This window comes from Tenrec ecaudatus, chromosome 2 (assembly GCF_050624435.1).
Source record: "Tenrec ecaudatus isolate mTenEca1 chromosome 2, mTenEca1.hap1, whole genome shotgun sequence".
Lineage (NCBI taxonomy): Eukaryota > Metazoa > Chordata > Mammalia > Afrosoricida > Tenrecidae > Tenrec > Tenrec ecaudatus.
Window position 1 is genome coordinate 62,374,777 of NC_134531.1, and position 26,612 is coordinate 62,401,388.

Below are 26,612 nucleotides of genomic sequence, written 5' to 3' on the forward strand. Positions count from 1 at the left end.
TGTGGTCACACTGAACTTAAGGAGAAGAGAAGAAAAGTTATAGTTAGAAGTTAATGTAAACGTGGCGGCTCTAATTTTGATGAAGTAAGAGGTGAGGGGAAAAATAGACTAAATTTTCTTGTGTTTTGTGTATTTCTGTGAAACATTTGAGGACATTAATATGTCATCTTTACACACCTTTGCCACATTTTCCCTGTATCCCCTCTCCCACATCTTTCCTGCTGCAGCCATACAAACCCATGTTCATTTTGTCCTCTTAACATCCACCCAATTATTATGGTATCCGGAACAATTTCCCTCGCCCCTATCTCTGGGTTACTTTTGTTTAACCTTTAGTGTTCAGTTCAGATGAGCTTGGAAGCCTGTCACTTCTCCAGTCTGGGCTGGGCTTCAAAGGCACATCGATCATAACTGAAGTAGTATATACCATACTGAATTTATAAATAACCCTCAAGTTTTAGCTACATTTTAGGAAGTCTACCTACATTGACACCTTTAGAGCATATTACCTTCTTTAATGCTTCAAACTCACTGCCATCAAGTTAATCCTAACTCATAGTGACTCTACAGGAGAATAGAGCTGCCCCTCTAGGTTTCTGATGCTATGAATCTTTATGGGAACAGAAAGCCAAGTCTTTTGTCCTGAGAGCCATTATTGGGTTTGAGCTGTTGACCCTGTGTTTAGTAACACAAAGTGGAATCCCATATGCTATTTAGGTACTTACTTTAAATCATTCTAAATATTTTTCATGTTTTTTCCTTTATTGCACTGCTTGTAATTGCACATTTATCCATGTGATCTTGCTTATCTGATTACTGTTTCTGTCCATTTCTCAAGCTGTAAGCACCATTAAGGCAAGGAACAAACCTTTTTTTTCCCCCCAGTGCTTGGGACAGTGAAGTCCTTGTTTTATAGAAGTGAGGGGAATTAAATTTCATAAATATCAAGGTCAGGTGTTCGTGTTAAAAGGATTTCATAAACTTAATAAAATTTAGAAAAGAGTGAAAAGCATTAGGTGTGAAAATGCCCTTATTTAGATGCTTGCTAGATCTAAGCCAGGCTATACAGTCTAAAGAAAAACTTGAAATTATAAAGTATGTGTAAAATATTTGATAAACATCATTAAAAATATGGGACAAATGGTTTAAAAATTACTTTAATGGATGAGAACTATATCTTACTTTCCTTATCGACATCTTTTCTGGAACCTAGTTGGTTCTCAAAATATGTTCAGTAAGCAAACCAACAGGCAGCAAAGAGATTATGTACCAGGTAGGATAAAATTTAGGTGCACTTTACAGAAAAACCCAAGATGATAATGACATTATGATACAGATGTCTGCCTCTCCCACACATAAAAGAATTCCCAATGTAAGGGGTGCAGGATTGATACAGAAGAAGTTCTGAAGTTGGAGGTCCAGGACTGATAATGGAGACTTCTGGGATTTCCACAAACTTCTCTCACATCAGTAGGCTATGGCTTTCTTCTTTGGCTATTAGAATTGTGGTAGTCATACCCACTTCCGGGATACAGGATGGAGGAGGAGGAGGCTGTACCATCTCCATGTTCCGGCCCTCATGGAGTAAGCTCTTTCATCTTTATCTCATTGGACTAGACTTAGGGATATGGTCATTCTGAACTTTAGGAGAAGAGGAGAAAAGTCATCTTTTAGTTGGAAGTTAATATAAACATGGCGATTGTTACTAAAAATTAGGGAAAACATAGTGTGTATGTAGCAACTGTGATTGTACTACAGTTATGAAAAACCTGGAAATAGCACTTGTTAATTTATAGGCATATTTGGCCCAGACAGGATTATTTTATTTGCTACCCATATAATGGTGTTTCTTTCCCTAGAAAAATCACTTATAGTTCATAGAACGGAATCAATATTTCCTGGTAATAAGATGATTACCCCTGGGGGGAAAAAATTAAGAAGCATTCAACTTGATAATCTCCTAGGATTCTCTCTGCTCTAAATATCCAAGCATCTTATTTACAAATTTCAAATCTAGAATCAATTTTAAAGAGGTTTAGTGCCTTAAAGATGAGCTGAGATATACTGTAGATGACTACTATTGCCATTGATTTTCAGATTAGTACTAATAACTGAATTTACATGATTAGAAAGATTTCCATAAACTTTAAATGTTTATTTTATGAGATCTTCATGTTAAGCCAGATCCACTTACTTCTGAAGTCCTGGAGACAGGCGTCTACATAATGTCTGAGAAGCTGTCCTGACGTCCATAGAGTCATGATGCTGTTCAGTACTTTATAGTGGCAGGCTACGTGCACAGGAGGCACTAGATGTTTTTCATTACATGTGAATGACAGCAGTTAAAATCTAGAAGAAAATACAATACAGTTTAGACATTTTTAGATAAAACAAATGCAAAATAGCATTTAGTTCCATTTATAATGTTTTGTTTTTTTTTTGCTTTTTTCCCTCAGTTCTGGAGTTTGAAAGGGTCTATCTTGACAATCTTCCCAGTGCATCCATGTATGAGCGCAGTTACATGCATAGAGATGTTATTACCCACGTGGTATGCACCAAGTAAGTCTGTCTGATCTTGTACATTTTCTATGGGACATTTCTGCTCCTCCCTCCTAATATTTCTAATTCTTAGGTGGATTTTTAAAATTAGGCTATGAGAGAATTCTGTTTAATTCCACAGTCTGCCACAATTTGAGCTGTGAAGAAATGACTTGCCATATTTTTACACAAGCAAAACACATGTTTCACATCATGCAACCTACACACATTATTTCATACCATTATTATTTTTTTACATGTTGATGACTTTGATTTTTTTTCCCTTCCCATGCCAGAAGCTTGGGTCTGAGCAATAGACTCGCACTGCTCGAGTCCCTAAGACAGCCCCTCTTCTGGCAGGGTATTTTCCTCACTCTGCAAACTACTTTCTCCAGTGCAGAAAGATAGCACTGTTTCTGCCTGGAAAACAGCCTCACCAGGAAGGCTGGCCCAGCCTAGGAAGTGTGAGGCCTGGGTACCACAGAATGGGAAGATGACAGCTATGGGAAGCTGTGCATCAGTCCCTTGGTTATGTCAGTTCACCTGGCCACCCTGGGCATCTTACCAGACTGGGGCATTGTGAATCACCCCCAAATAGTCCTCCTACCTAGCTTTGCATGGGGCTGCCACCTAGGAACCCAAGCACTCCTAGTGGTTCCACTTCTAGTGAAAACACAGTTTCCGTTCTCTATATTCTGATTCCTGGGGTGCTGCCAAGCGTAATCATGCATCTATCAGGGCTTCTACTTTTTATTACATACATATCCAATACAAAATTTTCACCCATTGAATGGGCATGAATAAGGCTGGAATTCACTCTGGCAATGTCGTGACATGAGCAATATATTTGTGGTGCACTGTGACAGAACTTTTTAATAAGATGCCATTTCCTCCCATTATGTGTGCGTGCATGTTATTTACATGGTGTGCTATTTGTGGGAAAATAGGGTGTATGTTCTTGTCTATATCATACCAAGGAATTTATTCTCTAAGACCGCCCCCTAGTTCATGTGTATGTCCTTTGTAGATAAATGCCAAGAATGATATGAACCAGGTTGTGTTGTAGGTGCCTAGAAGACTGTGTATTGCTTCAGATGGTTTATAGCTGGTCAAATTGGCACTTAAAGTGGAAACTACTGGGAATGAAGACGTTCTGAACATCTCTCACTCCTACTGAGTCGATTCCAGCTCTTAATGACCCGGTAGAACAGAGCAGAGTTGCCCTGTGGTTCCCAGGGCTGTAACTCTTCACAGGAACACGGTCTTTATCTTTCTCCCACACAGCAGCTGATCATTTTGAACCGCTGCCTGTGACTAGCAGCCTGACACATACCTCACTCTGCCCCCGGGGTTCTGAGACGAGTAGGGACAGAGTTTCTGTCAACTGAACTCAGAGTGTGCCCAGGTGCTACTGCTTTTTTATAAATGACCTCATCGTTTGAACAGTCTTGTGAGGTCATATGATCCTTTCACAGATAAGGAAAGTGAGGGTTAGAATATTTAAATACCAGATCAGGCTGGAGAAGGGCAAAGACAGAATCTTTTCCATTCCTTATATAGATTTTAAACTGCTGTGAGCAAGAGTGTAACATCAGATTTATTTTTCAAAGGGTCACTGGCTCTGATGAGATGGATGGATTCAAATAGGGCAAGAATGGATACAGGGAGAGCAGTTAGAAAACTGGTATAGAAAACCGGAAAAGGTATGGTGGTGGCTTGGTTGATGTTGCCAGTGAGTATGGAAAAAAGTAGATGAATTATTGTACTTTGCTCTTTGAACCATTCTACTGGTGATCTCTTAAAGAGAAATAGCATTTGGGAACCATTTAAGACACAAATCTAAGTAAGCGATGTACATTTATATTTCATGGTTAGGATAGTTCTGAACCAATATTAGCACCTTTCCTAGGCCAAAGTTGTCATTGTTTAAAGCAATATGTAAGTTTTATGATTGCTGTTTGTTTGTTTACAAACAATAATAGCAGTCTTTTTTCTTCTTTTTTTTTAAAGAAGTCTTTAGGGTTATGCATATCCAACCACTATTTAGTTGTGGACTCAGAGCAAGTAAATTTAGCATTTTAAAACTATTTCTTCATCTATAATTATACCCATTCCAAAGAAAAATAACAAAAATATTAATATCAGACTTAAGTAAAATTTTGCTGAAGATAATTTAAAATTCGTTGTAGCAGTACATCCACAGGGCACTGCTAGAAATTCAAGCTGGATACAGAAGTTTACCTGGAGTGATATCACAGCTGATATCAGATGGATCTTGGCTAAAAGCTGAAAATACTAGAAAGATGCTTACTGTGTTTTATGAACAAAAACCATGTAATGTTTTATGGACATTACTATATGGATCATAACAAATTATTAATAACATAGTGAAGGATGGGCTTTCTAAGTCAGTTCATTGTGCTCATGCAAAACCTGTACATAAACCAAGAAGCACTTGGTCAACTAGAACAAACAAGAGGATACAGTATGGTTTTAATTATTTCACCATACTTAATCTGTGTTGAGCAAATAATGTACTATATATGCTCGTGTAGAAGCCGAGTTTTTCAGCATATTTTTAATGCAGTTTTTTGTGGTAAAATTAGGTTTCTCAGCTGATACTCAGGTCGGCTTATACTCAAGTATATACAGTAATAAGCTTGACTGTATGAGGAAGAACAGCATCAGGATTGGAGGAAGATTTATTAATATTCTTGCATATGCAGATAATGCAACCTTGCTTGCTAAAAGTAAAGAAGACTTGAAATACTTGATGAAGATCAAAGACTGTAGCTCTCAATGTGATTTACACCTTTTCAGTAAAACAAATTCTCACAACAGGACCAATAAATAACACCATAATAAACAGAGAACATTGAAGTTGTGACGGATTTCATTTTACTTGGATCCATACTCAATGTCCATTCGACATTCTGAGATGCTCCCCTTGCTGGCACAGTCGCTGAAGACAACGGGTGCACAAGCAAATGTGAATAAAGCTGAATGGTGCCCAGCTATCAAAAGATATAGTGTCTGGGGTCTTAAAGGCCTGAAGATAAACAAGTGGCCATCTAGCTGAGAAACAACAAAACCCACATGGAAGAAGCACACCAGCCTGTCCTGATATGATCGTTGAAGACAAAGCGGGTGCATAAGCAAATGTGATGAAGATAGCTAATGGTGCATGGCTATCAAAAGATGCAGAGTCTGGAGTCATATAGGCATGAAGATAAATAAGTGGCCATCTAACTGAGAAACAACGAAGCCCACCAGCCTGTGAGATCACAAGGCGTCGAAGGGATCAGGTATCAGCATCAAAGACTAATAAAAATCATAGCATTGTGAATGGAGGAATGTGGCGTGGAGACCCAGGACCCATCTGTGAGCAATTGGACATCCCCTTGTAGAAAGGCTGTGGGGAGGAGACGAGACGAGCCAGTCAGGGTGCAGTGTAGCAATGATGAAACAAACAATTTTCCTCTAGTTCTTGAATGCTTCCTGCCCCCCATTTTGATCCCAATTCTACCTTACTAATCCGGCTGGACCAGAGGATGTACGCTTGTTCAGATAGGAACTGGAAACAAAGGGAATCCAGGACAGATGAACCTCTCAGGACCAGTGGTGAGAATGGCAATACTGGGAAGGTGGAGGGAAGGTGAGGGAGAAAGGGGGAACCGATTACAAGGATCTACATGTAAGCTCCTCCCTGGGGGATGGACAGCTGAGAAGTACGTGGAGGGAGACAGGGTGGTGTAAGATAAGACAAAATAATAATTTAAATTATGAAGGGTTCGTTGGGGAGGGGGAAGCAGGGAGGGAGGGGAAGAATGAGGAGGTGATACCAAGGGCTCAAGTAGAAAGCAAATGTTTTGAGAATGAGGAGGGAAACAAATGTATAAAAGTGCTTGACACGATGGATGGATGGATTGTGATAAGAGTTATACAAGCCCCCAATGAAATGATTTTTTTTAAAAAGCTAAGCTGTCACTTTGAAGACTAGTGCCTGGCCCAAGGCATTATATTTTCAATTGCCCAATATGCATGTGAAAGCTGGACAATGAATAATGAAGAGTCCAGATGAATTGCTAGTTTTGAATTATGGTGTTGGTGAAGGATATTAAGTATTCCTTGGACTGCCTACAAAACAAACGAGACTGCGTTGGAAGAAGCAGTCGGAATGTTTTGAAGGGAGATGGCAAGACTTTGCCTCCCATACTTTCAACAAGTTATCAGGAGGCACTCAAACCTACTGCCATTACATCTATGCCCACTTACAGTGGCACTACAGTACAGTGTTTCACTGTTCCTGTGGGTTTCCAAGACTCCTAACTCTTTACAGGAGTAGAAAGCCCCATCTTTCTCCTACAGGAGGCCTTAGGCCCTGAAAAAGGACATCATGTTTGATAAAATAGAGGGTCAGCCACTTCAAGAAGATGGGTTAACACACTGGCTGCAACAATGGGCTCCAACATTGCAACCTTGTGAGGATGACACCGGACCAGGCAGTGTTTCATTTTGTTGTATGTAAGTTCACTAGGAGTCAGAACCAATTCAACAGCAGCTAACAACAGTAACAGAAGTGGTCATAACAAATATCCATTGGTGGGGGAAAAATACCCATTGGCTTTGAGTCGAGTGTGATTTTGAGATACCCTAAAAACAGAGACTACCTCTTGTCTAGCATCCCCCAAGGCTGTTTTCTTTATGGAAGCGGACTGCTACTTCTTTCTGCACTAGAGTGGTGGGTCAATTTGAACTGCCAGCCTCTTGGTGAGGATAGCTTTAACACCTATACTCAAGTACAAGCCAACCCGAATATCAGTCGAAGCACCAAATTTTACCACAAACACTACATTAAGAATGTGCTAAAAAACGCAGCTTATACACGAGTATATACTGTATGTTACAAAGGCACCAGATAATAAAAGTACCATACCTTTGTTTCTGTGAAGTTTAAAGTAATGTGTAAAAAAATCCTGCAGTATGTTAGGTTTTAATCAATGGTGTCTGCTTTGATATGTAATTAAGGACTAATTTTTCTGTATAAAGTATTTTTATACTTAATTAAAATATATTAGACTATGAAATAGACCAATGTTTAATTTTGTTGTTTGTAACAATAGTACATTGAAAATTACTTGCAAATTTTGGCAAAATATTCATGTAATTTAGACTGCCTGTAGGTAATTGTAATGCTAAGGGATCCTTAGGTGTGATGGTTCCCAGGGATATATTACTCTATGAAATAGACCTATGTTTAATTTTGTTGTATGTGACAATAGTACATTGAAAATTACTCAGTGCCAATTTTGGCAAAATATTCATGTAAATTAGACTGCCTGTAGGTAATTGTAATGCTAAGGGGTCCTTAGGTGTGGTCCCCAGTGATAATCCTTCCCTTATTTTTCTTTTTTTTTTTCTGTAGTATTATTAAAGATTGTCAGTGAGTGACTGTTTTAGTATTACTGATTGAGTACTAGTTGTCTCTTAGAAATTAATCAAAATTTTTTTACATGTGCAGGACAGATTTTATTATTACTGCCAGTCATGATGGACATGTTAAGTTCTGGAAAAAAATAGAAGAGGGCATTGAATTTGTTAAACACTTTCGCAGCCACCTGGGTAAGAATTTAACTTAGCTTGGGGGTATGTTTTCAGTCATTCACATTGGTTATATTGTTATTCACTAGGATGTTTTGACTTGATTTATCTCAATAGGAGTTATTGAGAGTATTGCCGTTAGTGCTGAGGGAGCTTTGCTTTGTTCTGTGGGTGATGATAAAGCAATGAAGGTGTTTGACGTAGTGAACTTTGACATGATCAATATGCTGAAGCTTGGGTGAGTCTTTTTTAAAGTGTCCATATTTTAACTTAGTCAATAAATTTTAAGTTAACCATTTCTGAGGTTATTTCTAAACACTGTATTGCCAGGGGCTTACGTGGAGAGCAAATGTTTTGAGGATGAAGGTAACGAATGTACAAATGTGCTATACACAATTGATGTATGTATGGATTGTGATAAGAGTTGTATGAGCCCCAATAAAATGATTTTTAAAAATTGGGGTGGAGTTGGGTATTGCTTGGAAAAATTAGGTCCGATGAATGCAGTGTTGCTACTTGTAGGTTTCTGCTGTTGTTTTTCTCATTATTATTCACTGTAGAATTTCCAAAGAACATCAGAACAATGATTCACTATACCTAATTAACAGCACTTAGTAAAGTAAAATGAGGATGCACTCTTTCTAATTGACTTGTTCTTATTAAATTAACTTTTTTGTGCTTATTTCACAATGTAATGTGCTATTGTGCTCTTATAAAGCGTAAGCACATGTTTGGAATTTGGGTTATTTGTTAATGATTTTACATCTCGGAGTAATTGGTGCCTGAGCTATGTGGTTAGCCTGTACAATAATGAAAGGAACATTTTCCCGCATGTGGTTTCAGATAAGGAACTGAGGTCAACGAGTATTAGCTTGAAAGTGGCAGCATAGTAGAAATTGTGGAATATCCTTTAAAATCAGCTATGGGCCACTAAGGAATGGTCTCTTTATATATGGTCACAACTTATTTTTTACCATAAATATAATTAGTTAACTTGACCATCTATCTTGATTTTCCCAAAAAGGCGTTGCACATCACCTGTATGGTCAAAATAATTTAACATCTCAGGCTGCTTTGAAGGAAATAGCAGTCATCTGAATGTAGAAATTTCATGTGTTGATTAAATCTGCCCCAAATGTTTAGCTTATGTTCATTGGATAGCATGTCCAAAGCTTAGCCTTTGCTGTCAAGTTAGGGCAGTAACAAATGTGACATGAGAAGGTTTTTGTTGACCATAGCCATAGGAAAATAGCTTCATCTTTCATATTCAATAGTGGGTTTCCAAAGTAAAAGTGTTACATGGTTTCCTACTTAGAATTAAATTATGCATAGGCTGGTTTACAGATAATCAAAAAGCATTGCCCTAATGTGCCCAGACTGATTAGCTTTCCTCAGTCTACCAAAGGAAAAGAAACAGGGTATGATCCGCACGTCTCTTCTCTAGCCACCTAAGTCCTTAGCCGTTATTATCATTGTTTTGATGAGGTCAAATGGAGAAGAGCTAGTAACTATTCTTAACTGTAATACCCCATTCTGTATCCTTTTGTTCCCTCGGAGAAAGTCATCCCAAACTGGCTGAGTCACAGGCTAGGATCTTTTTTTTTTTTTCTTTCTGTAGTGATAGTAGGGAATGCTTATTTATATTGACTTTTTTTCCCCCTCCTCCACTCCTTACTCCTCTAGCTATTTTCCTGGACAGTGTGAGTGGATCTACTGCCCAGGAGATGCCATATCATCGGTTGCTGCTTCTGAGAAGAGTACAGGGAAAATTTTTATTTACGATGGTCGAGGAGATAACCAGCCACTCCATGTTTTTGACAAACTCCATACATCACCTCTTACTCAGATACGACTAAACCCAGTTTATAAAGCTGTAGTGTCTTCTGACAAGTCTGGAATGATTGAATACTGGACTGGGCCTCCTCATGAATATAAATTTCCCAGAAATGTAAATTGGGAATATAAAACGGACACTGATTTATATGAATTTGCAAAGTGCAAAGCTTATCCAACCAGCATATGTTTTTCACCTGATGGGAAGAAAATAGCCACTATTGGTTCTGATAGAAAAGTTAGGATTTTCAGATTTTTAACTGGAAAACTCATGAGAGTCTTTGATGAATCACTAAGTGTAAGTGCAGCTTAAATTCATTCTGATTTTGCTAATCTGAAAATGCCTTTTTTAATGCTAATTTTTAAAAGATAATGTTGGTGGATCTAGAGCAGTGGTTCGCAACCTTCCTAATGCCATGACCCTTCAATACAGTTCCTCATGTTGTGGTGACTCCCAACCATAACATTATTTTTGTTGCTACTTCCTGACTGTCATTTTGTTACTATTATGAATCAGGAGACCCTTTGAAGGGTTGAGAACCGCTGCTCCAGATGCTAGGTTGGTGGTGAGTTCCTTAAGGCATTACAGGTGTTATTGCGCTGTGGTCTGTCTTGTGTTGTATCGCTTTAAAACTATCTTCCCTTGGTTAATAATTAGACGCCTTCTCTGCCAGTCATCCTCCTATTTTTATGACTGTATGTCTTTTTCAGATTTGTTTTGTTTGTAAGTCTGTCTGTTTAAGATTCTGAAAAATCAGTCTGGCTAAACTATTCTATTCATTCCTAACTGTATGTCTCCCCGCAAAACTATTTCCCCCACTTCTGTTATGAATAAACCTATCCTTAGCCTTTAAAAATAAATAAATAAGTAGATCACCATGTCCACTTAGTTGCACAAGCCAGAAACCTCGGAAGTATCTAACTCTTTCCCTGCTGCCCCTCATTTATTTAGTTTATTTTATTTTATTCATCATGAGCTCCATCAGTTTTGCTTCTTCTTCTTTTTAACCACAGCTGTCACTACCCTAGTTCATGATCATATTCCATGTCATACTGACTATCTCTTGTGGCTTCTGCCTAATCTATCCAATTTTCAACCAGAGTATTCTTTTTAAAGTACATATCTGATTGTGTCATTGCTTTGCCTGGATCCTTTTTGTGACTTCCTGGTTTTCTGAGGCTTTAGACCAAAATTGTGACGTTAGCCGAACCAACCTACATAAATCACATTTCTCCCTGCCACAGTGCTGAAATAGGGCCACCTTTCCCTTTCTTAAACAAGCTTCTCACCACAGGACCTTTGAATGTGCGATTCCTGCTGCTGGGAACTCACCCTTCCCCACAAACTCTCCCACTAAATGTCTTCTTATCCTTCAAACCTCAGTTAAAGGGGCACTACTTCAGGGAAGCTTTGCCTGTTCCCACGATCTAGAATTTTTAATGTATAACTGTATCCTTTTAACTTCTTACAGAGCATTTGATTTGGCTGCATTATTTGCTTAATATGCATCATCCTTGATCTGGGCCTGTATCTGGGCTCATGATATTATTTGCAACTTTGAAAATAACGCCTTACACATAATCATTACTCAAATACTTCCTAAAGAGTGAATCTACAATCACATGGTAGGGTACTACAAGAATTTGATAGAGCATGTAGTTGTAGATTATGAATAAGACTGTGCAAAGTTAACTACTTTTTGTAGATATTTGGGTTTTATCACGGAGCCCTGGTGGCATAGTGGATTACTCATTGAGCTTCTAGCCGAAAGGTTGCAGTGAAGACTACACCAGCTACTCCTCAGGAGAAAGATGAGGCTTTCTACTCCCATAGTGACTTAAAGCTTTGGAAACCCAAGGGTTGTGCCACTCTGTCCTACAAGGGTTCTTATAGTCAGAGTGGACTGAATGGCAGTCTGTTTGGTTGGGTCTCATCAACTCTTGTTAGGTGGTTCTTTGATTGCTAGTGGTATATCGAATCCTTTTAAAGTCTCTAAATTGCACCTGTGTAGTAACTTGATTACATGACCGTGAACTCTAAACCCCTTGGTAGTGATCGGTTTACGCTGGATTCCCTTCATTATGCCCTCAAAAATGGCTTTCTTTTTAGTGACACACAAACACTGAGTTGAGAGGATTGTCTGCTGGAAGGAATGTGAACCTAGATGGAGTAATGAGAAGCTAGATCCAGATGAAGGTCTTATTTGCTGATCCAGTCATCTTCATGAGCCATTTTCTAAACAGAGGAAAATAGCTTTCCAGCGAACTTTCTCTTTGTGTTGTTCTTATCTGTATTAATAGCTGCTAACTAGATATTCCTCATAACCTCAAGATGATTTCAAGCTCTTTGCTAATTTTCAGCTCTTCATATATGCCTTAGAATAGGAAGTATTTCTCAAGAAAACAAACATTCCCACCACCACCCCGTAGAGCTGCTCACCCTGCAGGTCTGTGGTGAGCTGTGGACGCCACTCTGTTCTGCAGGATGAGTTTTGTTAAAGTTGTAAAGAACATGGCCACATTTAAGAGATATCAAGTAAAATTCAGAAGACAGTGAGAGTGCAAAATTGATTGTTTGAAAATGCTCAGTAATCCAAGATAAAAATGTATAAAATACAGGATGATAGTTCATGTAACTAACATGGATGTCATCTGCCAGATCGCTTATGCCCATATAGAACGGGATATGATTGTCTGTGCAGCGTATGCTCACGAACTTCGCAAGTACGGTGTGAAAATTGGCCTGAGCAGTGATGCTACAGCATACTGTACTGGCCTGCTGCTGGCCCGCAGGCTTCTTAATAGGTTTGGCATGGACAAGATCTATGAAGGCCAAGTGGAGGTAACTGGAGATGAATCCAGTGTAGACAGCATTGATGGTCAACTTGGTGCCTTCACCTGCTATCTGGATGCCGGCCTTGCCAGAACTACCCTGGACATAAAGTGGGGCTCTGAAGGGGGCTGTGGATGGAGACTTGTCTATCCCTTGTAGTACCAAGCAATTCCCTGGTTATGATTCAGAAAGCAAGGAATTCAATGCAGAAGTTCATTCTTGGTCAGAATGTTGCAGACTACATGCGTTTTCTAATGGAAGAGGATAAAGATGCTTACAAGAAGCAATTTTCTCAAAACAACCTAGCTCCTGACATGATGGAGATAGATAAGAAAGCACATGCTCCTGTACAAGAGAATCCAGTTTATGAGAAGAAACCAAACAGAGAGGTTAGAAAGAAGAGGTGGAGTCGTCCCAAAACATCTCTTACCCAGAAGAATTATCGGGTAGTTCAGAAGGCATGTGTCCTCAGCGCTCAGGAACGGGTTGCAGAGAGCTAAACCAAACCATGATTGTCCATGAGGATTTACAACAAAGACAATAAACTATACACCAAGCTGAAGGAAAAGAAACAGACATTCAAGATCTAACCTCTGGAAAGAAATCTCTTAACATCTACTCACTGAGCTTTTCAATCCACTATCTTTCTATTTCTTCATGTTGCCTTTAACTTTCTACTGAGCCAGAATAAGATTTGCCCCCAAAGTCAAATACCAGTTGAACTAGCTAATTACAATGCTTGAGACTAGTTGTTATTGTTAAGTGCAATCAAGCGGGTTCTGACTCACAACGACCCTGTGTTCAACAGCTTGAAACACTACCTGATCCTGCCCCATCCCCACAATCATCCTTGAGGCCATCGTTGCAGCCACTGTGTCAATGCATGCGTTGTGGAAGGCCTTCTTTCTCACTGCACCTCTTCTGAGCATGATGTCCTTTTCCAGAGACTGGTCGCTCCTGACAATATGTCCAAAGTACATGAAACAAGTTTTGCCATCCTTATTTCTAAGGCATATTCTGCCTGAACTTCCTCCAAGACAGACTTGTTTGTTCTTTTGGCCGTCCATTATTATTTGCCAGGACCATAAGTAAAGACAATGAGCTATTTCATTTATCATTCCAATGCAGTGTTTATTAGTAAAGAACAGTTACCATTCGGTCTTTATGCAATGTCTACGATCAGGCAATTGAAAATATCCTGGTTTGGGTCAGGCACACTGTAATCCTTGTATTAGCCTGCTTCCTTTTCAGTGCTTTCAAAGGTCTTCTGCAGCAGATTTACTCAATGCAATGCCTCATGGTCTCTTGACCGCTGCTTCCATGAGCGTAGATTGGGAATCCAAGTAAGACAAAATCCTGGACAACTTCAGACTTTGCTCCACTCATCCTGATATTACCTGTTGCTCCTATTGTGAGGATCTTGGTCTTATTTACATCAAGCTGCAATCCATACAGAAATCTGCATTCCTTAATATTCATCAGCAAGGACTTCAAGTCTTTATAAGAATAGAAATCCCTCATCTTCTTCCCATGGTGGTTTCGAACCACTGACCTTGCGGTGGACAGCCAGCACATCACCCTCTATGACTTCAGGGTTCCTGAGTGCCTAAAGTAGAATGCTAATATATAGACATTGAGATATGACTCTTACCTTGAAAACTGTATATTAAATTTCTAAAGAAAATCAAATTTCCAGGGCACTCTTAAAGACCTTGTTCTGTTCTGAATCATAATTACTTGATGCTATATCCCAATATGAGGTGTCCACTGGTAGCACAGTGTTTAAATGCTGGGTCATTAACCAAAAGTTTCCAGTTCTAACCCACCTCCTGGGATAACGATGGACAGTCTGCTTTCCCTAAAGATCCATCGCCTCAGAAACCCTATGGGGCAGTTCTACCCTGTCATAAAGGGTAACATCAGTTGACATTGACTCAATGAGAGCAGGTATTCTAATGTAAATGTAGATGTGCCACTTACAAAAATAGAGATTTTTTACCTAAATTTATTACAGATTAGTGCAAAAGGTTTATTCAACAAACACGATCCTTGCCCAGGAGTTCAGTGTATAGCTGCCTTTTCCAGTACAGTAGCTACAAGCTAGGTGTGACTGTTGGGCATTTGAAATGTAGCTAATTTAAATCGCAATATACCAGAAATCTAAAATGCATACCAGCTTTCAGTGACTTAATATGAAAAAGGGAAATGTAAGTTACCTCACATTTTATATTGCTTGAGATTGATAATATTTTAGATTATTGGGTTAAATAAAACAAAACCACCATTTTGTTTTAATTAAAATTTAAAATAATATATTCCCTTTTTTTTACTGGAAAATGCTAGTTAGTAACATAAATGGCAGCAAGATAAATTGTTACTTATATAGAGAAGGCAGTAGTTATTTTGTAAGAATAGTTACCAGTTAGGATAAAGTGTTTTTTATGATTCAGTGCACCAGTGTCTTCATTTAGTGCTCATAGTGTTTAGAATCTCCCTTAAGACAGATGATCTGCCTTTTAAATTTGTACTTTGTTTCTATTTAAATTCCCACTCTCTATACTATGTAGCTCTTTTGGGTTATTAAATGGTTTGTTCCTCAGATGTTTACTGAACTGCAGCAGATGAGGCAGCAGCTCCCAGACATGGAATTTGGCCGACGAATGGCTGTAGAACGTGAATTGGAGAAGGTGGATGCAGTAAGATTAATTAATATAGTTTTTGATGAAACTGGACACTTTGTGCTATATGGAACAATGCTGGGCATTAAAGTCATAAATGTGGAAACAAACCGGTAAGCTTCAACGTGATGTGTGTTTCTAAAAAAATGCATTTACAGACAACCATTCCTCCTCCGGGGAGACAGTGGGAGTGTTGTTTGCTCCAAGACAAGTGGAACGGTCCCAAGTGTCTCAATTCAACCAAATGTTTTGACTGGATTTTTCTGTGGTCGCTTGCTTGTTTATAATCTTATGTAAAAAGTTTCCACTCATGTTTCTAAAAGAAATGGAAAGAAGATATGCATAGTTTCAAGTTTTGTTTTGTTTTTAACAAGTTTAAGTCTGTCTTTTGCTTATTGATTCAAATTAGCCTGGTTCGTGTTAAAAGTTGCCAACTATTTTAACCACAGAATTCAGCATTACATCCTGCTAGACATAAAATCAGAAGTTAAAATGCATGAAACCACAATAAGCTTTCTGTGCAAACTGTGTTTGGTCTTAGTACAGAATAGCCACAATCAGAGTCTATAACTGAACGTAAATGAAAAAACTAAGTCTATCTTGAGGGGAAAACAGTCCTGTGCTGTACATTCCCACATATGAACATACTTATATTATAGTCTGGCAATGCATAATCTTTGAAGACTTCTAGAAAGATTAAAATAATACAGAGAGGTTAAAGCTGCATAACTGAGTGCTTGCAATTTTTTAACTGAAAATCATAGTTGCCTACCAATTTTAAAACAATATACTATTTGGTAGAGGAGCATTTAAGAACCTTGTATTAGGTCTTTTCTACATAAAAGATAACACTTATCTTTTATCTGTAAAGTTCTTCTGACTGCAGTTATTTCAGTAATTTATTACAAGATACTAAAACATCACCTGAAATGTATTAAAATATTGTTGTTTTCCAGATGTGTGAGGATCTTAGGCAAGCAAGAGAATCTTAGAGTGATGCAGCTGGCTTTGTTCCAGGGGATCGCCAGCAAGCACCGGGCAGCAGCTACTATCGAGATGAGGGCTTCTGAAAACCCGGTCCTGCAGAGTGCTCAAGCCGACCCGACCGTAGCCTGCACATCTTTCAAAAAGAATAGACTTTATCTGGTATGTGGAGAGGGAGCAGAATGTTTCTCCCAGTTTGGTTTGGCGTTTTATTTTCGTAATGTAAGCGCATGTTGGCAATAACTGACATCAAAATTGCAGAGTTTTTAACAATATTGATTTTAAGTGTTCTTCATCATGTTTGAACATTTTTGAACCTGGATCCTACAACACTGCATAGTCTGAGACGATAAGCAGCTATGTAGGTTACAGAGCCATCTTTACATGCAAAGTATTTTTGCTGAAGACGTTGGTGGTTAAATTGAAGACTATCACCTTCCATGCAGGTGATCTAGGTTCAAGTTCCTCCCAGTGCAGTGGTGGCATGCCTGTGGTTATGGTGCCGGACACATTTCAGTAGAGCATCTAGGAAGAAAAGCCTGCCAATTTACTTCTGAAGGCAGCCAGTGAAAAGCCTGTAGACAGCAGTGGCCTGGTCTGAAACCAGTCACGAGGACACATGACCAGTAGAGTTTCATTCTCTTGTGCATGAGGGGCTATCGGTCAGTCCTATTTTTAGTGTCTTTATTTTTTTTTCAGCCATTACTCTTGAGCCTTATTTCTCTGACCTGAAGACAAGCAACTCCTTCAAATAGTATCTTTTTCTTTTTTGCTTGCAATTCCTTTTACTGTCACAGTTTGGTAATTTTGTATTTCCTAGGCTTTTTTTTTTCCTGTGCGTATGGGAAAGTACTTTTTATAACTAATGTGAACTCATAATAAGAACTAATGCTATCTATGAATAAAAGACTTCTGCCCTCCTGAACACTGCCCCTCAAAAAAAAAGTACAGAAACTTCTGGCCATGCATTCTAGAATATAGACTTCAGCCAGAGGCATTCCTCAATCTCAAACCATGACTATTACTTCTTTGCTTAAAGGCCTGTTTCTGCTGACCTCCCAGCTGTGTATATGGCTGGGGCTTTCCTCCCTTCTAAAGCTCCATCTCCATTTTTAGCTTATTTGCTGTATTGAAGTTTTAGCCCATTTCACGACAATTAAGTGTTCTTTTTGCTCCGGGCTTTTGCACGGACTGTTCCTTCCTCTGCTTTCCACATACCTCTTCTCAACTTCTGCACAGGCTTCTGGTCTCAGCGTGGAGCTTTCCCTTAGCCATCGAGTCTGGGTGACAGAGTCTGCCTGATTTTTCTTGTGTCTCCCTGATCATAGTATGTGTCATGCTTTATGGAATAATTTGCTGGTATTTTATCTCTGATATTTCCATCCCTCTTTATTTTAATAAAGCAAAATCATAAGGACAAGGCACTATGTCTGTTTCACTGTTTTAAATTCACAAGTTTGGCCAAGGGACTGTGACACATACGCATTCATCTGACGTAGTGTAAGCAGTAAGATGTTACGAACATTGGATAAATATGAAATAGCAATTTTACTGTTCCTAGCTTTCAACATAAAATAGGTAATTCTTTTAAGATGAGAATTTTGTTGAGAACTTTCAAAATTGTTGCTAAAAATTAATATATTGAAGGAACATAATTTTGTGTTATGAAGGTAAAACTTGGTCATGAAAAATTAATGACATATACAAAAATAAATGTATTCTTTCCATCTATTTCATTTTTTAAAGCCTTTAAATAGCAAGTTATGTTTTCTTTTTCTATACCTAAAGTTTACTTTTAAAAGGCTTTTTAGCCCCCATATCTGGACAGCCTCGTGGGCTCTGTGATGCCCCAGGTGCATACGACAGACGAGAGGGGAAAATAATTCATACCTCAAGATGGACTGCATCCGTTTGGAGGACAGGAGGAATGGCCCAAACGCACACTCTGTCCTGGGCTATACAGACGGAGGGCTCTGTAGACCCTGGGCACACTGGCTTCTGATGTGGATTGTGCTTATTGGTGGACATGCGGGGGGGTGGGGGGGCTTTTTTAATTTTCCTGCATGGAATTATTTGACCTGGATTGTACCTCTTCATACCTGATATAACTCATGCTATTTATTTTACAACCATATCCTTAAAGCTAAAGCTATATCTCTATAGATAAGGATATAAAACAAACATGTCCTTTATTTCACACTTTCCTCTGGGCATCTTGGATTTTTTTAAAACTTGGGGGGGAAAAAGATGTGTTTTGGATGAAAAGGCTTACAATTCAATAATTTTATACATTCATGCATATTTTCCATATCTCATTGCAGTCCCCTCAAAATAACATCACTTATCCACTTCATCCCTATTTCTATCCCTCCTTTCCTAGACCTTCTGCACTTTGTCCTTGGGTAAATATTGCCCTTTGATCGCACACACTCCTCCTTCTACGTGTGCTCCCTGTATAGGCCTGAGTATTGTTGGCAAAGAAGTGAGTTCCATTTCGGACCTGAAAGTGACAGGGTCTTTGAGGGTTCCATCAGTCTCTGACCAGGAAGGCTGGTCTCTTTTATGATTTTGGGTTTTATTCAACATTTTCCTCTGCTTTATCTAGGATTTCCTAAAGTGACCTCTTTCAGAGCAAGTGGTGGTGGTAGTTAGATATAGGTACTTAGCGCTTCTGGTCTCAGGGTCGTGGAGACTGATGTTCAATCCCTGTGGTTCATTAGTCCGTTGGACTGATTGCTTCCATGTATCTTTGCTTTTTCATCTCATTCTTTCCTCTGGACAGGAAGACACCTTAAATGCACTGCTCACCAGCTTTTAAGACCCCAGTTGCTGCGCACCAAAGTAGGAGGTAGAGCATTGTCTTTGTGGACTATGTTCTGCCTTAAAGTTTTCTTTTCTACTGATTGAACTGTGCATGTTCCTTATACAGTTTGAAGAAAAAAACATAATTTACTGTTTCCTTATACAACTAACATTTTCATTCAGTCTTATTAGATGTACATAGTCAACTAAGATATGTATGTATGTATCTATCTGCATAAACAGATTTTGGTTTTAAATCCAGTATTATGAAAGGTAAGTAGTACTTTCCAATCTTGAACTCTGGTAGTTTCATGTGTAAGCGAAATGAAGATAACTTTTAGAAGATTCTAAGAAATATTACAGCAGACATGTTATTCCTTTGAAAATTGGAGAATAAGATGCTGAGGCAATAACATCCTAATGTACTTATTTATACTCTGTCCAAGTGAACTAAGTGACATTGCTCCACCAGGGATTAGGGAACTAGTTTGACCTTCCTAGAACTCATTAGCATTAAGTAGAGTTTTCTTAGGTGAGAGAACATCTCCTTGGAATCAAAGAAGCAGACCTTGAGAATTCCAGTTTCAGTAATGATGATTTTTTTTCTTTGTTGCTTACCCTCGGGGGATCCTGAGATTTCCAATACCTTCACTGACAATGTGCCTACATTCTCTCGAGCCTGAGGATTTGAAGCGTTCAGATAGGACCTTGTAAAGCAAAGTTCAAGATCCTTTACTAGTTACTTGTCTTTCTACCCTGTGTGCCAGATTCTGCACACAATTGTTAACATGTGTTAGGCTCAGTTCACTAAGCACTTCATTTAATCTCCACAGCAGGTCCAGTCTGGGGTGTAGTTACTGTGAACATTTTGTGAATGAAAAGTGAAACAACTTAAATTCTCACAGGTCATATAACTCATTAGTGACAGAGATGAAATTCAAACACGGGCAATCTAATCAATGAAAAATAAATAATAGCTGGTGGGTTAAGGACATACAAGGGGCTTCAAAATATTCATGGAAAAATTATTTTTACATCCCAATTTGAAGCTCCCCATTGAAGCAAAAGTACAGAACAATAGCAAAACCAAAAACCAAATTCATTGCCATCAAGTCAATTACAACTTATAGCGACCCCGTAGACCAGCGATTCTCAACCTTCCTAATGCCGCAACCCTTTAGTACAGGTCGTTATGTTGTGGTGACCCCCCAACCATAACATTATTTTCGATTGCTGTGAATCGGGTGACCCCTGTGAAAGGGTCGTTCAAAACCCCCAAAGGGGTCGCGACCCACAGGTTGAGAACCTCTGCTGTAGGCAGTGGTAGACCTGCCCCTATGGGTTTCAGAAACTAACTCTTAATAGGACTGGAAAGCCTCTCTTTCAAAACCACATCTTGTTAAATGTGTAGCCAAGAAAGCCACCCAAAGGAAGGAAATGAAATTTCATTCGAAACCATACATCTTTTGTTGTCCGTCTAGATTTATCTATCTAATACATCGATTATTTTCATAGTAGACAATTTTAAAAATGACTGCCTTACATATCCTATGGTAGGAAAGAATTCCTAAATTTAAAATTTACTCTGATTTTAATCCTTAACATTTCTCGAAAGCCACATTAGACGTGAATTTTTTTCATTCATAAGCTTTTACCAGAGGAAAAGTTTAATTCATTAACTCACACTTTATCTTCCCTCTTGAGTTTACGAAACGAGAACCGGAAGATACAAAAAGTGCAGATTCTGACAGAGACGTTTTCAATGAAAAGCCTTCTAAAGAAGAAGTCATGGCAGCTACTCAAGCCGAAGGACCTAAGCGAGTTTCAGATAGTGCCATTGTCCACACCAGCATGGGAGACATCCACATCAAGCTGTTCCCTGTCGAGTATGTACCAGTGCGATTGGCATACATAAGCACCAATGCAAGTGTGTGTATTTGAGGAAGTTATGCAAGTCAAATTCTTGTTACTTAGACAAAGAATTCAGAAGTGAAATATTTGAAATAGCATTTATCGTGTGGATTCCAATTATTGTGTTCTATCTAGTAAATGGGACGATTTCTACATATATTTCATGGGTTAGTTATGAGGCGTCTTGGTTATGAAAGGACTGGTGTAAACTGTAGCTAAGCCACTACCGTCCAGTTGAGGGCGACCCTCTAGGACAGGGTAGACCCGCGCCGCTGATTCTGAGAGGATGGTCCTTTACAGGAGTGGAAAGCCCCGTCTTGCTCTTCGGTAGAAACTCTAAAGAAACAAACATTTATATCACTGTTGCCATTGAGTGGACATGACTTTATGACTTGCGGGTTATAACTGGCTCTCCTCTCAAAGCAGCTGTTTAAGAGAATAATTATTTTTCCTTTCTAATTTGCTAGACATGTGCTACCTGCTCTTCAGCTGCAGTAGCTCTGTGGTTTAAACATTCACTCCACCCAGGATCACACGGGCTTTACTGGAAGACAAATCAGTCTTCTCAGGCGAGAGGATTTCTACTTAGAGTAAAATAAAAGAAACAGATTTTAAGAATGCCAAAGTCTTAATAACCAAAACATTTTTTCTCATTTTTCCTGAAAGTATTGTGGACAGATTAAGAATTTGCAAAGTGAGTATACAGTGCCAAATACATTGAATAGCTTGGACTGTTTGATCCAAAAGGTGACGGATTTTATAACACTTTTACTTCAAAGCAAGGAGCCCTGGTGGTGCTGTAGACTAGGCATCGGGCTGCTGAAAATGGGGTCGGCAGTCCAAACTCACTAACTGCCCTGCGAGAAAAGATAAGATTATCCGCCCCCTTAAAGGTTCAGAGTCTCAGAAACCTAAAAAGAGTAGCTATGAATTGAAATTGATTCAATTTCAGTGCACTACTTAAAAGTCCTTACGTATTTTGAAAGTAACTATGTCATACCGCATCATGCTGTTGAACCAAGAACTTGGCAGTAGACCTCTGACAACCTCATTTTAACTACTCAGAACCAATGCACCCAATAAGCCTGTTTCCTTATATACACTTGGTGCAAGATGCTCGTGACTCTTCATTCCATTCTCAGCTTTGAGAACTATTATCTGGTACTTTACTCTCTGAGTCATTTTGTAAGGTTAGCCAATACTAATGAGAAAACTACATTTATACTGTGTGTGTGATTGTTTAAGATGTGTCACTTCTGTGAGTAAGTCCTTGGTTAGGAATATGTCACTGTACTACAATATAGTCTTTCTAAGAAAATTACCTTTTCTAGGAACCTAACTCACCAGATGTGGTAGACTTATGTAGTATGTTAAGTTGCTATGGTTATATTTATATTTAATGCCAAATGACCATAAAAGTTGAAAACTGTCGAATTCAAATATATAAAGCAATCACAATCTAAACTTACTAAATTAAATAATAAATATAGAGTATTCTTTACATGCTTTTTCAAGCATACTATTTACAAGCATCTTGCTTGTCCTGAGTCTTAAAAGAGTTTATAGGGGGGGCGGGAGGGGTGGGAAATACCATCCTTTTAAAGAATTCAGAAGACATCGCAAACTTTTAGGATGCTGAACTGCAAAGAAAATGTTCTTAAGATGCTTTAGTTAGGTTTTATATTTTTACATTTTTTATTAGGTGTCCCAAGACAGTGGAAAACTTCTGTGTTCATAGCAGAAATGGCTATTATAATGGGCATACATTTCACCGTATAATTAAGGTAGGCTATGTAAATTTCTCATAATTTAAGGAATGGTACATTACTGTAAACAGCAGCAACACTGGATTGAAACATTACAGTGGAGATGCCGCTGAACTGAAGCAGTGTGTCATTTTGCCAGACGTAAGGTCATCACAAATCAGAACTGACTAAGGCATCTAACAACACATGTTGCTTTCCAAGAGGTATGGCCTATTCCTCCACACGTAGGATTCAGACAACCCCCAAAGGAAAATAGGAGGTTGTGAGTATCAGATCTAGAACCAAGAATAGGTGTTTAGAAACCATGTGGCCAAATCTTATAAGCAGCTAAGTCCTGTTTCCACAGAGTTGATTTCTCCTCATAGCAACCTCTGGAACAGTAGAAGGCACCATTTCCAAGGCTGGTAGCTTTACAGAAGCAGGTTGCCACGTGTGTCTCCTGCACAGCACTCATGGGGTCAAACTGCCCGCCTTTTCTTTTGCATCAGTCCTAAACCATGCACCACCCCGACTCTTTTAAGCAGCTCGGGCAAAGGGTACATACTGACTGCAGGAGGGGTTCCTGTGGCTGGCCAGGTCTAGATCTAAAGTCTATGAAAAAGCCACGAAGCCTGTTTCCTCCTCTCGCACACCTTCGCTGCTCCCAGAGCAGCGTGAGCTCTGCACAGGTTTGCTGAACAGCAGTCCCTGACTCAGATGGGTCAGGGCATCTTGCTGGTAACTGACAGGTTAGAAATGGCAGGAGGAAAAAAGTTCTATTTCAGGGTTCTAAAGAAATTAAATGAAGTGGTTGAAGAAACTCAGAGTATTTGGTGGAGAGGAGAAAGATGGGCCCCCAAAACAAAGCTGAAACAGAAAATCAAGGATCTTAACTTTAGTGTGACACTCTGCAGATGACTGATGAAATGTAAGAAATGTAATTAACAGAGCCAATGTATTTTCCCCCAAAATTTGACTCTACCATTCATTATTTAACAGCTGTATGAATAAAATTTCTGTCCTCAACTCAATTGGGGGGTGGGATAGGAGAGGCACATGGTTGCGATGAGTTTATATACAGGTGCAACAGACGGTTCTAGACCAGCACAATAGATTCACAATAAACCGAGGCACACAATTTGTTGGTTTCCCAGTGCACATTAAGTTATGTTTATACTCTCCCATAGTCCTATTAAGTGTGCAATAGTTTTATGAAAACTATGACATTATGAGAATTATCAAAAGGTGACCGACACAAAATGAGCAATGCTGTTGGAAAGTAGCTTGACTCAGGATTGCCACAAACCTTCAATCTGTACAAAAAGCAAACAATCTGGGAAGCACATATAATCCTGAAGTCAAATATGTAGGTAACATGAAACTTTTATTTTCTTGCACATTTCGTAATAGCTTATGACTTACAGCATTAACCTTAAATTACTAAAGGACAGTACTTGTGTCAATACACGAGTAGACTTTTCCATTATTTGTTTAGATTATTGAGAACAAGGTGGTGGTTAAGAATGTAATACAACATCTAGATTTAAAGTAAATTTCGTAAGGGCTTAATCAAGTCACTTAATAGTGTTACAGAAGTGAAGCTTTAACTGATTTCCAGATATTATCAGAAGGATACAGAAAGCGCCGGTGCATACATACATGTAAAAGCAGAGTCTAATGTACTTTTTGTACACTGTCTGTTAAGGGCTTCATGATACAGACTGGAGATCCAACCGGTACTGGCATGGGAGGAGAAAGCATATGGGGAGGAGAATTTGAAGATGAATTTCATTCAACCTTGCGGCATGACAGGCCATATACACTAAGTATGGCCAATGCTGGATCAAACAGCAATGGATCCCAGTTTTTCATAACAGTAGTACCAACGGTAAGTACAGCATTTTAAACCCGAGATCCATGGGCCGTGTCTGAGAAAGCGAGCACGTGAAAGAAGTTGCATTATTCATGTCATCATTATATGTCGGTATTTAAAGATGAAAAACAATTACAAAAAATCGTGCAAAGGCATAGCAAATCTGTGTTGATATGCTTAAACAATGCATCCGTGTAGTAGGAAGTACAATGAATTCTAATGCACAATATTGTAAGCTTCAACTCTGCCACTACCTGTAATCAGAGCCAAATTATTTTGCATCTCTCGTCCTGTTGTCTCCTCTTCAGAAAGGAGGGATTATTGTCCAGGTATGTGACACTCAACACTCATGAGATGTGAAGTAGGAGTTAAATGGTTTGGATGTTGTACAAACACCATATGCAACCACTGGGGAGGTTGCTTCCAGATGTCCTCGTCACTGCCACTGCTGGAGCTGCGGGCAGAGGCCAGAGAAATGGGGGCTGACAGGAGCAGCAGCTGATAGGATGGGATGGGAGCCAAGCAAGGACATGTGAGAAGGGGCCAGAGCACACCCAGCCCTGCCCACTGTCCAGCCGTCTACCAGACACAGCCTGAGAGCCCAGGCCAGCACCGTGTCCTCGGCCTCACTTGCCTTTGTCCCATCCACAGACTAGCTGCCAGTCTGGCTTTGCAGGTCTTTAAAACCATTTGGTTGAAATAATAAAATAAGGAGGTACTTTACATTTGAAAGACAACAAAAGAACCTTATGAAACCTTATATGCAATACATACTTATATATGAATTCCTGATTTCATAACTTTTCTCCCATCTAAAATTGTTTGATACTGACTATATTATTTTCCGTTTGTGCAGGGATTCTCCCCCTCTTTCTGAGTTGTTCCTCCCTCACTAACATACAATCACTGCCCTGTGGTTCCTATTTAATACTTCAGATCGCTGTCAGTTTGGTCCCATAAACATAGCCCTTGGAGTGTTTCTGGTGTGGTGCTTACACCTGGAACTGCGATCCCACCAGGCCAGCAGTCTGAATCCACTAGCTGTTCCCTGGAGAAAGATGGGACCTCCTACTTCCATGAAGTTAGTCTCGAAAACCCACCGGGCAGTTCCACCATGTTCTAGCCCAACGGTTCTCAACCTGTGGGTCGTGCCCCTTTTGGGGGGGTCAAATGACCCTTGCACAGGGGTCACCCGATTCATAACCCTACCAAAATGACAGGAAGTAGCAATGAAAATAATTTCATGGTTGGGGGTCACCACCACACGAGGAACTGTATGAAAGGGTTGCGGCCTGAGGAAGGTTGAGAACCACTCCCTGTAGGGTTGCTTGAGTCATCAATTCGATGGCAGTGGGTTTGGAAGGTTTTTTGATGAGAAAGTTCTTAGAAGAACATAGTGCTCCCCAACTACCATGATCCGAATTCTACCTTGCAGGACTGGATAGGGCAGAGGTTATACACTGGTGCATATGGGGGCTGGAGGCAGAGGGAATCCAGGGTGGATGATATCTTCAGGACCAGCGGTGTGAGGGGCAATGCTGGGAGAGCAGAGGGCGAGTGGGTTGGAAAGGGGGAACTGATTACAAGAATCCATATGTGACCTCCTCACTGGGAGAGGGATGGCAGAGAAGGGGGGGGAGACTCCGGATAGGGCAAGATATGACAAAATAACGATGTATAAATTACCAAGGGCACATTGGGAGGGGGGTGCGGGGATGGAGGGGAAAAAAATAAAAAGAGGACCTGATGCAAAGGGCTTAAGTGGAGAGCTAATGCTTTGAGAATGATTGGGGCGGGGAATTATGGATGTGCTT

General features: G+C 39.5%; 1 protein-coding gene and 1 pseudogene across 2 annotated transcripts in view; both read left to right on the top strand.

Annotated features, from left to right (window-relative positions):
- PPWD1 (peptidylprolyl isomerase domain and WD repeat containing 1) overlaps nt 1–26,612 on the top strand; it is a 29,332-nt gene that overhangs the window by 1,565 nt on the left and 1,155 nt on the right. The window contains exons 3-12 of one of the 2 annotated variants that reach the window (XM_075541089.1): nt 1,437–1,470; nt 2,457–2,559; nt 8,060–8,160; nt 8,257–8,377; nt 9,823–10,270; nt 15,406–15,596; nt 16,440–16,629; nt 20,974–21,155; nt 22,883–22,964; nt 24,631–24,813. In XM_075541089.1, the coding sequence (XP_075397204.1) occupies nt 1,437–1,470; nt 2,457–2,559; nt 8,060–8,160; nt 8,257–8,377; nt 9,823–10,270; nt 15,406–15,596; nt 16,440–16,629; nt 20,974–21,155; nt 22,883–22,964; nt 24,631–24,813 (1,635 nt within the window). The remainder of the gene's footprint in view (nt 1–1,436; nt 1,471–2,456; nt 2,560–8,059; nt 8,161–8,256; nt 8,378–9,822; nt 10,271–15,405; nt 15,597–16,439; nt 16,630–20,973; nt 21,156–22,882; nt 22,965–24,630; nt 24,814–26,612) is intronic. The other variant, XM_075541088.1, reaches the window with a different exon arrangement.
- On the top strand, nt 10,286–15,399 carry LOC142439025 (large ribosomal subunit protein uL18 pseudogene; annotated as a pseudogene).